Genomic DNA, 15,859 nt, shown 5'->3' on the forward strand with positions numbered 1-15,859 from the left:
TTAAGCATAACGATAATCCTATCAAAATTTTGGTGTAAGAATAGATCTAACAAAATAGTCATTAAATTTATCAAAATATTACAAAATGCTCACTATAAAGTGATAAGAATTGCAAAATTTTGAAAAATTTATCTAAACATAGTTTAGGGATATCTAGAGGAATAAATTCTTTTATTTTAGGCAAAAAAAAACCATCAAAGGTCTATGTACTTTACAAAAAATCAATGTGACCCTTGTATTATTTTTCTCTCTCTCAATGTGACCCTTCAACTCAGAAAATAAGTCCAATGTGACCCTTTGACCAACGTTTTTCATTGTTGGTCGTTACAGTACTGATGTGACAGTTTACAATGCTGATATGACAGTTTACAGTACTAACGTGGTGATCTACTATAATTGATAACATGACGGATGAGCTAAATTGGTATTTCAAACATGGTAGATAGACTGACATGTCAGCACCGTAGATTGTTACATTAATACCGTGAACTGTCACATCAACACTGTAACCGTCAATGACGAAAAACGTTGGTTAAACGGTCACATTGAGTTTATTTTCTAAGTTGGAGAGTCGTATTGAAAGAAAAAATAATACGAGTCACATTAATTATTTTTTAAAATATAGGGACATCTAATGCATTTTTGCCTTAATAACAAAAATACTTTATTTGTAAACAAATTAATTGTATCCGGTTGTTTTTGCCAAAGGTGCGTGCCCTCTCGGATTCCTAATTTCCTATATGTTTCCCTTCTCCAACTCATCAACGTTTTTGTGTATACATCTGTTCTGCTAACTGGCAAACAACATTTAGCGGAGAAACACCTACGTTTCGCGTAATTTCCTTAGATCCTTTCTTGCTGTTCTTTTCAAAGAATCGCCGTCAATTTCATGATTGATTGCTTTGCTTTATTACTCTAAGAGGTCTGGTGGATTAGGAGAGCTGAAACGATGGCCGCCGGCACAATGGCGACGGCGGCGGGGGTGGCAGTGATACTGTACTACGTCTGGTTGAGGAAATCGGAAGCTAAAGGCGGCGCGGTAGCGGGACAAGAAGATGACGATTTATCGAATTCGAGCAGATCGGTGAACAGGAGGATAGCTAGAAGACCGGCTCAAGCGCCCGCCACGTGGCTCGAAGCGATCACTACGATATCCGAGACTCTGCGGTTTACTTACTCGGAGACTCTCGGGAAATGGCCGATCGGCGATTTGGCTTTCGGCATTAATTATCTTATGCGGAGGCAGGTTCGTAAAATGCAAGCGCACGCTTTTGTTTCGAGTACTGCTTTGAGATTAGGATTAAAATTGTGTGTTGAAAAAACTTTTTTTAGGGAAATTTTCAAGTGGGGAGTGTTTATGGTGGAGATAATTGTCTGGAACTTAAGGGTGAAGAGATTATAAAGGAGTTGAATAATCTCCTAAGACTGCTAACTCTTTGTATGCTTTTCTCAAAGAAGCCATTTCCGGTGTTTTTAGAATCTGCTGGTCACTCACAGGAAGATGTACTTCTTCATAAGCCTAAAGCTGAGGTATGTTACCTTCTTCAAACCATTTATTTATTGTTTTGATTTTATAATGTGAAAAGGAAGCTTTTGTTTGATGAATTGAGCATCCTAGTAGTCTGTTAATTCTTGATCTACGAAGCACGGATCAACGAAATAAAGATTAAAGCTATTGCTTATTAATATTAATTGAAAAGTTTACTTTTATATTTCATCGTGTATGATTTTATATTAATTTTTTTTATTATCCTGTTCTGATGTACTCGATGTCTTAGTTTTGTTAAAAATTCTTATTCATCAGGTCCATATTGTGCTGTATTCATATTACATATTTGTTTTGTCACTTCCCAGTTCTTAATTGATTCTGTGAAGTCTTAGTCATTGAATAGTTTTTTTATGGTCTAAACACTGAGTGTTCTTGATTTCTGTCACCCGGATTTGGGTAAATATCATGTATGGATATGATCAATGTTCTAAAAGTTTTTCATATATTTGGATGACCACATCTCATACTTGATTCATGTCTTAGATATGAGTATTTTTTTTATAAATAGTCTGGGTTAACATAGCTTATGGTATCAAATAGGAATACTGAATGAAGATCTTACCTTAAGCACAAGGGAACATATAGCTAACAAGGCTTGGTTGTGGGGGAAAGAATTAGAATACACTGTAAAAGATTACCCATTTTCATCAAACTTAAAGGACCCTAAGAACCAAGGGAGCATCTCTTGTTGTTGTTGATGTAGGCTTGAATATCCACATGAAACTCTTATTCCTTGTCTAGGTGGAAATGCTTTAACTTTTACCAAAGTCAAAATAGTATTAGAGATTTTTGGCCTAGCTCTTTGGTGGTTAACAACTATGTTGCTTTGACCTTTTATTATATTGAAGTACCATATCCATCACCCGTATCTTATAATTATCCATATCATATGACCCTTCAAAAAAAATTAGCTGACTCTTATTCCCATATGTAATGAGGTAAGGAGGAGGTAGGATAGTAGGCTGCCCCCAATACCAGGTTGAGAGTAGCTTCCGTGGGAGACCTCCGAATTATGAATTGCCCACCATGGGACTCGATCCCACGACCACAAGGTTAAGAGCCTTGCGCTCAACCAACTGAGGCTGGACAAGCAATTAACATACCTGTGTTTGAAACATACTTGTATTCAGCACTCACATGAAACACCCCAAGTTTGAGTAACAATGTTTAGCATCCTCATTTGAATTTAACATACTTGGATTTTATCTTTCTTTGGATAGTTGTGCAGTAACTGTTCTTTTCATCAATTTCAATTAATTTTGAAATAATTGTTGCAGCTCATGAAACCAGCTTTCACAATCATACGTGATAAAAATTCGAAGTGTTTCCTTCTATTGATTCGTGGCACTCACAGCATTAAAGATACACTAACAGCAGCAACCGGTGCAGTAGTTCCTTTCCACCATTCGGTTTTAGATGATGGTGGGATTAGCAACCTCGTCTTAGGATATGCACACTGTGGAATGGTTGCTGCAGCTCGTTGGATTGCAAAGCTCACTGCTCCTTGCCTACTAAAGGCTCTTGGTGATTATCCTGACTACAAAGTTGAGGTAATTTCTAACTGTTTTGTTTTTAACTTTATTCAATAAATAAAAACCAGGAATGGTCTAACTTTTCTTCTTAACAAGATCATGTATATTTTGTTGATGCCTAATTGTTGATTTTTTATTTATTTTTTTATTTTTGGTTACTTGATGTCTGGTCTTATTGAATTTAGTTGTAGTTTCCTTATTTTTTGTTGAAATTATATACTTTTGTGATATGATGATTGAAAATATTTTGCAAGCCTATATTTACATCTGTTTATCTAATATTTTCTTTCATTGCTAGATTGTTGGGCATTCGCTTGGAGGTGGAACAGCAGCATTGTTAACATACATTCTTCGGGAACGTAAAGAGTTTGCCTCCAGCACTTGTTTCACATTTGCCCCTGGTAAACAATTTAACGTAATAAATGTTTCGTATTTAGTATAGATGTCCCGTTGATGTAAATCCTCATTCTCTATAACAAGCTATTTGTCAAAAATTGAACATGTCTGTATTAATATGCATGCTCGTCCAACACTTGTGCTCTATTCCAAGTAACATGTTCTTTTTGCTTTTAGTGAAAGGTTGTTACGGGCCAAATCTATGTTAGGAAAGGCCCTTAATTTGGGTTATTTAATTAAGGCTTCGGTTACTCTTTTATTTCTTTCCTTCATTAAATAACCCAAATTAAGGGCCTTTATAGATTTGGCCTGTAACAGAGGTTTTTTCTAATATACGGTTGATGAGGCTTTTTCTTCTTCTTTAAAAGAACTTGATTGCACTACTTTCTAAACACTTAAAGTCTTAATGTTGCAGCTGCCTGTATGACATGGGATTTAGCAGAATCAGGCAAGCACTTCATTACAACTATCATCAACGGCTCTGATTTAGTTCCTACATTCTCTGCTGCTTCAGTTGATGACCTTCGCGCTGAGGTACTTTTCACTTTCTCCTCACAGGAACAGAAATGCGAATAATGTTTATAATGGTTGTAATCCATGTTGTTTCAATTTTTTTTCTGAAGTACCTGTGACCGATACTCATGTTCAGCACATAGATACAAATATATGGCCTCCAAGAATTCTACAAATACACGAAAAACCTAAAAACTCTGAACATACCTGTGTCAGACACATATTTGTGTATGACATTCACCCATAAATCCGAATAAGCTTACCCAATTATTGTCCTTCCTCACCTTTAAAATTTGTTATCATCAGGTTACAGCGTCATCATGGTTAAATGATTTGAGGGATCAAGTTGAACGAACCAGGGTTCTTAATGTTGTTTATCGTTCCGCCTCTGCTTTGGGTTCACGTCTTCCCTCGATGGCTACTGCAAAGGCCAGGGTCGCTGGTGCTGGTGCTCTTCTTCGACCCGTTTCTAGCAGCACAAAGGTAAAGCCGATAACAATCTACAGCACATTTCACAAATGCACAGTTTTTTAGTATGGTCCAATTATGGTTCAAGTAATGACTAAATATATTTGGTTTGATTTTCGATTTATCAACTAAAAATCATAATTATCCAAATCAAACCGCATTTTACTTTTTTAATTTGATTTTTATAGTCTGAATATAAATCTTTATTTTTAAATTAGGTTTTAGATTATTAATGTTTTTCCTCCCGATAAATATGTGTACTAAAACTGAACCAAATTATGATCAACCCCTAAATTCAGTCAGCTTTGGGTGGATTCCTTTCTCTTTAAAACTATAGGTTGTCATGAAAGGTGCTCAAAATGTTGCTCAAGCTGTTGTAAGAAGCCGCTCATCTCTAACTTCATGGTCTTGCATCGGTCCCCGTCGTCGGAATGTGAGTTCGGGATTGAATGCGAAAGGGGATGACACAATTGAAGCTTCGATAACATCTGAAAGTTCTGAAGGTCTACTGACAGAAGTGGTCACAATAAATGAAACCAAAGTGGAATGTAGTTCCGGTGGTGGTTCAGGCCATGATGACACTGATGAAGATGAACCCCTGATTGCTATGGATAGAGTTATTACATCATCTACCACGGACGAAATTGCAGGCGGCGAGTTGTGGTATGAACTCGAGAAAGAGCTTAAGAGGCGGGAGAGTGAAGTTGATCTTCATGCCTGCGCAGAAGAAGCTGCCGTGGCGAAAGAAATTATGGAACAGGAGAATGAACTCTCAGCCGATGCATCACCAGGAAGTAGAAGTCCCATTTCTCCCCCAGATGCCTCTGAGAACCTCCGTTTCTACCCCCCAGGTAGAATTATGCATATCGTTGCCACACCTCCGTCAGATGCTGCCGACCTAGATGACGACCGAAACGGTGATGGGTCCGGCAACGATCCGGTTCGTATATACCAAACACCTAGGGAACTGTATAGTAAGATCCGGCTATCGAGAACCATGATTAATGATCATTATATGCCCATGTATAAGAAAATGATGGAATTGTTAATTGTTGAACTTGAAAAGGATAAGGATTGTGGCTTTGATGTTTTATAAGATTGAAGGAACTACAGTGCTGGTTTTCACATTTGTTGTCTGTTCAAGTATTTCGGTTCCCCGTGGAAGTGAGATTGAGTTTGAGAACAGAGAAATCCGAGACTTGTAAATGATAAAATTCGAAATGTAATTGTTGATTTAATCAATTGTATTGAACTTTCGGATTCCACAGAAAGAAAATGGTCAAATTCGGTTCAGATGTTTTGATTTTAGACAAGTGGATAGTCCAATTGAGGGGAAAACGCCTCAGACGTCTCTATACTTCTAAAAAGAAAACCAATGTAGGTATTGACCTTCCAACTCAGAAAATAAATCCAATGTTACTCTATAACCAATGTTTTTTCATTGTTGAACGTTACAGTATTGATGTGACAGTTTACCATATTAACATGATAGTCCAATGTGGTAAATTAATGTGGCGAATGGCATAATAATTGGACTAAATTAGTAACTCTAACATGGTAGATGGTCTGTCACGTTAGCATCGTAGATCGCTACATCAATATCGTAATCTGGCACTCCAATACTGTAACGTCAATGACGAAAAACGTTGATCAAAATATCACATTAGATTTATTTTCTGAGTTGGAGGGTCACATTAAAAGAAAAAAATAATACGGTAGTCACATTGATTTTTTTTCAAAAAGTAGATTACCTGTGATGCCCTTTTACCTTCAATATACTTTGTCAAATTCCCTTCGAAAGTGTTTTTAGTTGTACTGAACCTTTAAATTTGTTAAATTTGGTCAAATCCGCCTAATAAATTTGATCATGTTGCCTTTGAACTATTTATAACAATTTACAAATTTAGGGACCAATTTGACACAGAAACGTTCAAGGACTAGTTTGACCAAATTTAAAGATTAACTCAAACCCTAAAAAGTAAGGACTAATTTGACCAAACTTGTAAAATTCAAAGATTAATTTGATCCTCCAAAAAATTATAGAGCAATTTGACCAAATTTATCATGTCGACGGGCCATTTTATAGACCAATTTGACAAAACATGGAAATCGATTCTACACCAATACCGATCAGGAATTCAAATCGCGGTCGCGATCGTGTTTTCGTTCATGTCTCGTTTATCGCAATTGCGGCCATAGCGAACGCTATTGCGGTCATGCGGGTATATAGAAAAGCAACGCTACCGTTATTTCACGAACGCTATCACGGTCGCGGACCACTATTTAAAACCGAAACACTTACTCATCCATTGAAGTGCACCAGTCCCGACCTTAATGGTCGATGCTCGCGGGTCCCTGAAGTTGTTTTGATCTTTAAAATTTTAAGAATAAATTACATGTTTAATACTTAAATTATCAATTTTGATCTATTTTAAAACTTAAACTTTTAATTATTTTAAAACCATACCAAACATTTAATTTTTATTTTATTTTAGTACCTCATTTTTTTACGGGTAAATTACATAATTCATTATTCAGCTATCTTCTCACTTATATTTTGTACTAAAGTTTGAAAACTTTAATTTAACTACTCAACGTTCAAATTACTCATATTTTAATCACTCTAATTTATTTTATTAATATTTTTTGTGACATGACATTTTTTATTAATATATAATTAAAAATAAAAAAAATAAATTTAAAATTTAGAGTGATTAAATTAAGAGTAATTTGAAAGTTAAGTAAGTAAATTTAAAACATTTAGACTCTAATAACCAAAATAGGAGTGAGAAGATAATCTAGTAACCATTAAGTTTTTAACGACAATGTATTAAAAAGAAACAGAAACTAAATGTCAAGTATGGTTTTGAAAAATTGAAAGTTTAGATACTAAAACAGATTAAAATTGATAGTTTAGGATCTAAATGTACAATTTACCCTTAAAATTTTAAAAACCGACCCGATCAAATAATTAACACATTCTAACATCGAAGAGCTCGGCCTACTCATCACGGGTAGTTCTGCGGTGCGGCGTCTAAAAAACGGCTAATATACGGCGTGACTGGTTAAACAAGTGACCGGTTAAAATTTAGACCGGTTATGTTATATTATTTAACCGAAAATATTATAAAGTACAATAACATACTAGGTAGCGCTTATATAATGTAATAAGTAGCGCTTATATTGACCTATTTTATAAGTAAACCGGTATATTTATACCGATAGCATTGCAAATTTACCTATTACATTATAATATGTTGAAAGTGTCTATACTTTTTTATAAAAAAGATCGATACTTTTTTTAAAGCTATGTAATTTATGTTTCAAATTTTTAATAGTGTTTCATGTTTTCCACCTACAATATTAATTTAATAATTTCATTTGCACAAAAAATTATTTGATTGTTTTGATATTTTATAAAATAATATTTAAAATTTAAATTTAACAATATTAACCAAAGATAATAATAAATATGTAATATATATGTTTATTGTTTTTAATTTAATGATAATATATACCGTAACATAAAAAATAAATCATTAGATACATATAATTACTAAATTGATATCTTAAAACTCACTCAAAAGATAACCTTAAATTAATGTTTTCCACAGTGAAATAAGTATTGACACTTTTATAAAAATGATAGATACTTTACAATATAAACATTACCTATTACATTATATAAACGCTACCTATTACATTATATAAGTGCTACCTATTACATCATATTTTTACCTATTATATTGAAAGTGTCCATACTTTTTATAAAAATGATCGATACTTTTTTAAAGTTATGTAATTTATGTTTTAATTTTTTTAATAGTGTTTCATGTTTTCCACTTACAATATTAATTTAATAATTTCATTTACACAAAAAATTATTTGATTGTTTTGATATTTTATAAAATAATATTTAGAATTTAAATTTAACAATATTAACTAAAGATAATAATAAATATGTAATATATATGTTTATTGTTTTTAATTTAATGATAATATATACCGTAACATAAAAAATAAATCATTAGATACATATAATTACTAAATTGATATCTTAAAACTCACTCAAAAGATGTACATACCTAAATATGTAGTTATTGTACATACCTAAATTTAATGATAATATATACTTGTAGTTATTGTACATACCTAAATATGTACTGCGAATTTAATGTTGTACCCACCCTTTAACTACCACTACCAATACCTAAATTTAATGATAATATATTGTTGCAACACGATCTACCATATCCAACACCAACAGATACCAATGTGAATTATGATAGTTTATTGTGATCATGATCTGCAACAAATTTCATACTCAATTTGACAAAATTCAACATTCTATATCCGAAAACATCATTTGCAATTGGTATGGTGTCTTACCTTCTCACAGTCGGTGAATTTTACATAGTTATTTAGTATGAGACTCCAGAAGGTAGCAATACTCTCAACACTTTCTTTGCTGTTGGCATCAAACGCCTGCTGCTGCAATTACGCAACAAACATTATTAATTTACCGTCTATAACACTACTTATCTCCATTTATTAATTTAACCCACCGCTAAGTGGTATGGAAGGTAGCCAATCCTCCGGAGTGACTTCTGAGAATCGTAGCATACTGTCCAGGCCAAATCAATAACCTAACAAAATTAATTACACAATCAGAACATATTTAATAAGTTTTAACATTTTCTACTTTCTACTTACCACACCGCCAACCCATTCCGTAGGCTTCAACGTTGCAACGTCGTATACACTAGCGAATTGATTTCCCATTGAGATTACAGAATATCTGTATGAATCATTAGGATTAATATGTTGTCATGAAATATTTAAATATAACTCACAAAGCAATATATTTCACTTACTCCGATTCTAACTCACTATTCTATAAATAATCACAAATTGCAGCTTCGATGTCATCAATTCCGCTTGGAATATCCGCTTTTTCAACCTACAATTTTACATACAAATTTTTGTCACAACAATATAATAAAAATCAAATTAAGTTTTCTTTTATTCAACTTACCTTCTACTTCTTCTTCTGGGGTGCATGACATTCCGAATCCAAATCTGCTGCTATAACACTCTCCGATGTATAAATGACATCGACTTCCTTCATCCTCATTTCTTCCATCTCTTCTTCTTCCTCCTCCCTCTTTTCTTCTTCATATTTTTTCAGTTCATCGTATTTTTTTTTCTACATAGCTCTTCATCTCTTTTATTTCACCATTCAATTGATCCCCTTCATCCAAGTATTTATCAACCACCCCCTTCACCCCGGTAAGTTCACTCCTCAATTCCACAACCTCCTTCACCACTCCCTCAAATTTTTCACCCGTCACCATCTTAATATCACCTCTTAACACCCCAACTTCTTTCACCACTTCACCCCTCAACACCTCTACTTCTTTCACCACTCCATCTATTTTTCCTTCCACTACCCCCTTATGCCTCTCAAATGTATCTTCGACTCTCTCAAGTTTCTCTTCGACTCTATCAAGTTTCTCTTCGACTCTTGATTGTCTTTGCATGATATCAAATTGGATTTTTTTGATATCAGCCAATTCAGACATCAAAATGTCGAAGTTACTATATTTTCCCTCACCTTCGTCCCACTCACCGTCATCCCCCAATACAACCATCTCTCCTTTCTTCTCCTCTACCTCCTCTACATCCTTGCCAATAACCTTCAAAATTAAATTACAATATTAAGACATTGATTATATTCTTAATATTATTTAATTACATTTATTACCCTTTCTTGCTTCTTCGCTCTATTCAACTTTAACTTCACCATCACTCTAACCACCTCTTCCTTCCCCCATGCACGGATGCGTGCTACTCCGGTTCTTTCATAAGCCGGCACTGCCTCACAGCCCGACCAAAAATCGTACAATGCAACCTGCATTTATAATAAAATTTATATTTTTATATAAAAACACAAAAAAGTTCTTCAACTCATTTACCTCTAAGATTGCTATGCACCTTTTGAGGTATCTCTGGCTGCCCTTTTTAAAGGTGATTATTGATTCAATTAATCTCGAATGGATATTTTCAGCCCAATTGAATTCACCCTTTAAGCCTTCATCGCAAATGAGCTTCATATGTTCCTTGTTCGTTGACGTATTACCCATTGGACAAAGAAAGATACCGACAAGGTATAATAGAACTCTGGCCTTCAGCTCATCCCCAACGTAAGATCCACTTTTTATTTCCTCTTCAATTTCAGCATATGTCACCTTCTGCTTCAAACCATATTTGGAGGCAAGTGCTTTCCAGTCCTTACTCTTACAGACTTCTACAACACTTTTGCCTTCATTTTCTACCCCCAATACGGCTGCAGCACATAGGATCCCGAGAGGAAATGAAAAATCACCATACTTAGCAATACATTGTCTGACATCAAATTGCGCCATCAAGGATCAACACAATTCCCTCCGAATAGGTCGATCCCTTACTCCTACCAACGATCCAAAACCTATTTCTCCCAGCACATTCAACTGACTCTTCTCTTTAAGGTGTTTAATTAATGAATTCACCCTTTTAATGCTGCATCTTGTCGACACTTCCTACATTTTTTAACAATATATAATGTTATAGTTCTTATATATTTTGTATCAACGTATTTACAAGTTTAATGAATACCTTATTTTCATGTGCTTTCCTTCGTTCTTTGTATTCTTTACTATCATTCCTTGATTGTGTGATGTAAAGTTCCTTTTCAGCATCACTCATTGAATTCCATTTGGACCTCACATCTTTTGTCACCTAATATTAAACATAAACGTTTCTTAATCAATACATTAACACTAAATACTACTCAATGTCAATTTCATTTTACATATCGAACCGCTCTGTGTGCCATCTTCCTTCATCCTTTTGCATTCGACCATACTGTCAACATTTAAAATTTGTAATCAATTTAAAGTTTATCGATACTTTAATCCAATTACCATTTCAACAATAATAACAAAAAGACATCGATACTTACTAGAAGTACATATATCCACCCTTTGGTTGCTTTCGAGTCTCGGCCTCAATTTCAAAGTCATCTGCTCCACCAACAATTTTACAACCCATTGACTCAATTTTTCCTTCATATATCAGTTTACGCAAATCAAATTATTTTGTTACATACACTTTATTCAATATACAAATATAGATAACTACTCTTGTGGTAAAACGATTTTCTTCAAAAGAATTTGAATGACCACACCAAAATGTGTCGGCACATTTATACAATCTATAATATCATTTTCTACCTATAATATTTAATAAAAGTATCGACATTTATATTTTTCCTTGAATATCACTTTCTACCTGTAATCGGTCCAAATGAATCTTTACTCCAAAACCTCAAACAACACATAAAAACCCTATCGCGATTACTGTAATAATAAAAAATTAGAGTTTCGACAACATACTTTTCGATTCGACTGTAGCAACAAACAAACTTCGCTTTAGAAACGCCTTCTGAAATGCAGCAACAATTACGCTTCGATTTCAAAAACTCGTCCGTTCTATCTATTTTCAGAGGATATTTAGCTATTACCTTTATATTTTCATCGGATATGTTATTTATATTTAATCGATACAAATACAAAAGTGTCGATACTTTTATGTCAGGTATCGATACTTTCGAAAGGATAATTACTTATTTCTTTGAAAGTGTCGATAATTTATTACACGTACTTACGAAAGTATCGACACTTTCAATAAATCCGGTATCATTTTACCGGTTTTATCATTTTGATACCTGTTTTATCATATTTTTACCTGTTATATCGTTGTGGATCGATATATTTTTTAAAGTATCGACACATTATAGGCGCTAAAACTGCTTCTCTTTTAAATTCACAAAGTGTCGATCCTTATATAAAGTATCGACACTTTCAATATATCCGGTAACGTTTTACGGGTTTTATCATTTTGATACCGATTTTATCATATTTTTACCTGTTATATCGTTTTGGATCGATACATTTTTTAAAAGTATCGTCACTTTATAGGATTTAAAACTGCTTCTCTTTTAAATTCACGAAGTGTCGATCCTTATATTAAAGTACCGACACTTTAAATGTATCCGGTAGAGCTTTACCGGTTTTATCATTTCAATACCGGTTTTGTCATAGTTTTACCTGTTATATCGTTTTGGATCGACACATTTTTAATTTGGATCGACACGAACCGACAAATTAAGTTTGCCGGTTGCAAAATTTTTTAATATTTCTTCATGACTTAGACCTACTACATTATTATTATGTCAACATTTCCGGTAGCGTTAAACCGAATTTGTTAAATATCTTTTAATGTATCCGGTAACGTCGTATATTAGCCGTATATTAACCCGCCTTTCCTGAGACAATCCGACTCATCACTCTCAACGGAGGAATTAAACTTTGGATGCATCAAAATTTAACAAACTAATTATTATAATATTTAACCTTTCATAAAAAATTTATTTTAATATTTAATATAAAGTAGTAATATTATTATAATAGCATAATAATGGTGTTTTTATCTGAAAATTAAAATTCCTTGAGATGAACCCTCCATAGCTCTCTTAGGCCAGTTGAATATGGCAACCATTCTCGTTTTGGCTCCTCTACCAATCAGACCCCGAAATATGGTTAACAATAGAAACATCAAGAGGATTACCTGTCGATTTCCAGATAAATATCAGCCGCCGTAGCGAGACTTCAGAGATTCTGGAGGCTGCTCTTCCATGATCCCGGAACCCGTAGTCGTCGAATACGTCCTCATGGTGGTCGTTCGGTCTCCGAGGAAAGTATGATCCAGAAAGTTGTTGTAAGCGATATCACCTAGATTCTTAGCTGCCAATACACTGAAGTACAACATATCTGTTACTCGGTTTAGCCGAAATAATTCCTAGCCTAAGTAGAAAACTCAGTTGGCATTGGGAATCCATGATTACCATTTGAAGAGATACATAGTTCAAAGTATTAACCCACACAGAAATACAGAAATGAATAATCGAATTTGATAGCTTATTAACGACTTCAAATCTAGAAGGAAAGTGTTGTGTTCTTCATATGCTTGATGCATGTGCTACTCGTATTCGTGTGAGAGAATCGGATGTCGGAATCAGATACGAATGCTTAAGAAAAATGAAGGGTGGGAGGACTACAGCATGAGACGCGTATCGAATATAAAATTAGTACATACCAGTGTTGAAGATATGCACTGCACGGCACGGCACGGCAAGATATACACACAGAAAATATCAAACTACAGAGAAATACAGATACGAAGAATCGAATTTGATAGCTTATTAGTACATATGGTGTAGGACTACAGCATGAGATGTGCATCAAATATAAAATGAGTACATACCAGTGTCGAAGATATACATGGCACTGCAAGATATCGTCTTGCCAAATCTTCTCGATGTTGCAACGACCATATTGCTGGAAATAAATGTCCTTACTTCCTGCACGGAAGGCATAAGCATTTGTTACAAGTACAATGAATGAAGCAACACCAACAACTAACAAAAATCATAATTTCTTTCACTCAGAACCCCAAAGTCACAAGAACCCTAACCTTTGCATCTAATTTGAAAGAATTCCTCATCACTGTAACGACCACAAAGAACCTGCATTGATATTCCAAGCAAATATAAACGAAAAATTACGACCCTTCGAGAAAAAAAGGCCCAAGCTATGCTACTTGAACTCGGGTGTCCATGAGTGTCAAATACTGGAAAATGTGTGACGTGATATGTTCATTTTTTTTCCTAAAACTTTCAATGTATTTGGAATATCATATCTCCATAATCAAGTCGATGTATATTACAGGTGCAAGTGTTCGAATACAAAATCTTTTAAAAATAAAGAGTTCGAGCAACATAAGCGATCAGAAAAGGTAAGTTAAATCAAATTTCACATACGGCTGGATTGGCAAAGGGCTCTCCATCAAGTGTTTCAGGCAAGACCTATAGAACAAACAAAAGAATCCTAAATATCCACAAAAGCAATAAATGGATAGCCAACTAGCAGGAAATCAAGTAGGAAGAAACTTACAGCGAGAAAACGGAATTCGAGTTCTCTTTCAATGAAAGCTGGAATCTAAATTCACAGAGAAATAGAAGCATATCAAGTCAAAGTCGAAATATTTAACTCAAAATTCCAAAATTTTGAAATAGAAAAGCAATACCTCTGATTTTTGAACCTCAAATACAGTAACAATTACAGTATCTCCTTACAAGGTTCTACACTTAAGCTTGGTATCTCCTGAAATAAAAAAAAAAACCCGTCAAATTCATCTTAAAACATAGAGGAAAATAACATTTTCAAATCGACTTTCCGAATAACTACGAAATTGTTATTCTTTCTTTCCCATTGAATTGTCACTTTGTCAGTATCCAAACATAACCTTAGTTTCTGGCTTGGGATGCCACGGTCAAAGAAAATTGGAGCGACGTGAGCGAAGACACGCCTAAATCCTTTCAATTTCGCTACTCTGAAGTTCAATAGACTTGGGAATGTACTCCGCGCGCTCCTTTCTGCTCTCAATCAAGCGATGATCAATGAATCGTGATGATGATCATCAATAAGATCAAGTTGGAAGCTTAGCTATCTGTACCTACCGGAGACGAGGGATCCGAAGCCGCAGATAGAGATCTGACCACTCGGTGAGAGAAGCTTTTCGAAATCGGATAACTCATCGAGTTGCTCCAGTTGAGTCGCGGCGAGTTTCGTGTTGGAATTCATTATCGGAGAAGGTATCCGGAGGAATCTACGGTGGATAGTAGAAGGAGAGGTTGGAGTAGAGAAAGCGGTCGGGACAGACACGGTGGCGCGTAAGATAAAAGCACGAATGTGCAAGCGCGTTGGTGGAAATGACAACGGTACAGATGGAGAAAGCGAATTGGTCATGGGGAATTGTACAAGGCCAGTAACCATACGTTGCGAGAATTGATATATAGGATTTTTTAGTCAATTGGAATTTGGAACGTAGGATGACAGTCACGTGAGACGCACGTGGTAATATATATATTTTTTGGGTAAACTATACCATTGACCACTCAAATATGTAAACCTTTCACTTTTACCACAAATCTTTTAATTTTATTAATCAGATCACTTAACTATTTAATTATATTCAGTCAGACCACTAGCCAGTAACAACTAACGAAAATCCCGACGTGGCAGTTAAAAGAATTGATATAATTCAAAATTTTAGCCCTTATTATTTATATATTATATTAATTTTGGTCTAATTTAATAAAAATAATCAATTAGGAAGTGACACGTGTCAATAGATTTTTAGGGTAAAGTATACAAATGGTCCCTGATCATAAGACATTGCTTTATTAAGTCTCTTGACTATTAAAAATTACAAAATGGATGCCTAACTATAAAATATTGCT

General features: G+C 34.4%; 1 protein-coding gene and 1 pseudogene across 2 annotated transcripts; one reads left to right on the forward strand and one right to left on the reverse strand.

Annotated features, from left to right (window-relative positions):
• Positions 1 to 872: 872 nt before the first annotated feature.
• On the forward strand, positions 873 to 5,583 carry LOC120159155. Of its 2 annotated transcripts, XM_039169809.1 has the most exons (7): positions 880 to 1,246; positions 1,333 to 1,530; positions 2,827 to 3,099; positions 3,380 to 3,482; positions 3,893 to 4,011; positions 4,297 to 4,473; positions 4,796 to 5,583. In XM_039169809.1, the coding sequence occupies exons 1-7, from the start codon at positions 950 to 952 to the stop codon at positions 5,552 to 5,554; spliced, it is 1,926 nt and encodes a 641-aa protein (XP_039025740.1). In that variant the 5' UTR covers positions 880 to 949; the 3' UTR covers positions 5,555 to 5,583. The 2 variants fall into 2 exon arrangements, with proteins under 2 accessions (XP_039025741.1, XP_039025740.1); XM_039169810.1 differs by lacking the exon at positions 2,827 to 3,099 and having other exon boundaries at positions 873 to 1,246.
• A 7,403-nt stretch (positions 5,584 to 12,986) lies between these two features.
• On the reverse strand, positions 12,987 to 15,368 carry LOC120159056 (annotated as a pseudogene).
• Positions 15,369 to 15,859: the final 491 nt, after the last annotated feature.

The sequence above is a fragment of the Hibiscus syriacus genome, unplaced genomic scaffold, assembly GCF_006381635.1.
Source record: "Hibiscus syriacus cultivar Baekdansim isolate YM2019G1 unplaced genomic scaffold, ASM638163v2 tig00111342_pilon, whole genome shotgun sequence".
NCBI classification, from domain to species: Eukaryota; Viridiplantae; Streptophyta; class Magnoliopsida; order Malvales; family Malvaceae; genus Hibiscus; species Hibiscus syriacus.

Excerpts from the sequence above, each read along its gene's own strand:
- LOC120159155 (XM_039169809.1), top strand. The coding sequence starts at position 950 with ATGGCCGCCGGCACAATGGCGACGGCGGCGGGGGTGGCAGTGATACTG. Across the intron at positions 3,483-3,892 it reads TTGTTTCACATTTGCCCCTG|CTGCCTGTATGACATGGGAT; the intron begins GTAAACAATTTA and ends TTAATGTTGCAG. Across the intron at positions 4,474-4,795 it reads CCGTTTCTAGCAGCACAAAG|GTTGTCATGAAAGGTGCTCA; the intron begins GTAAAGCCGATA and ends TTAAAACTATAG.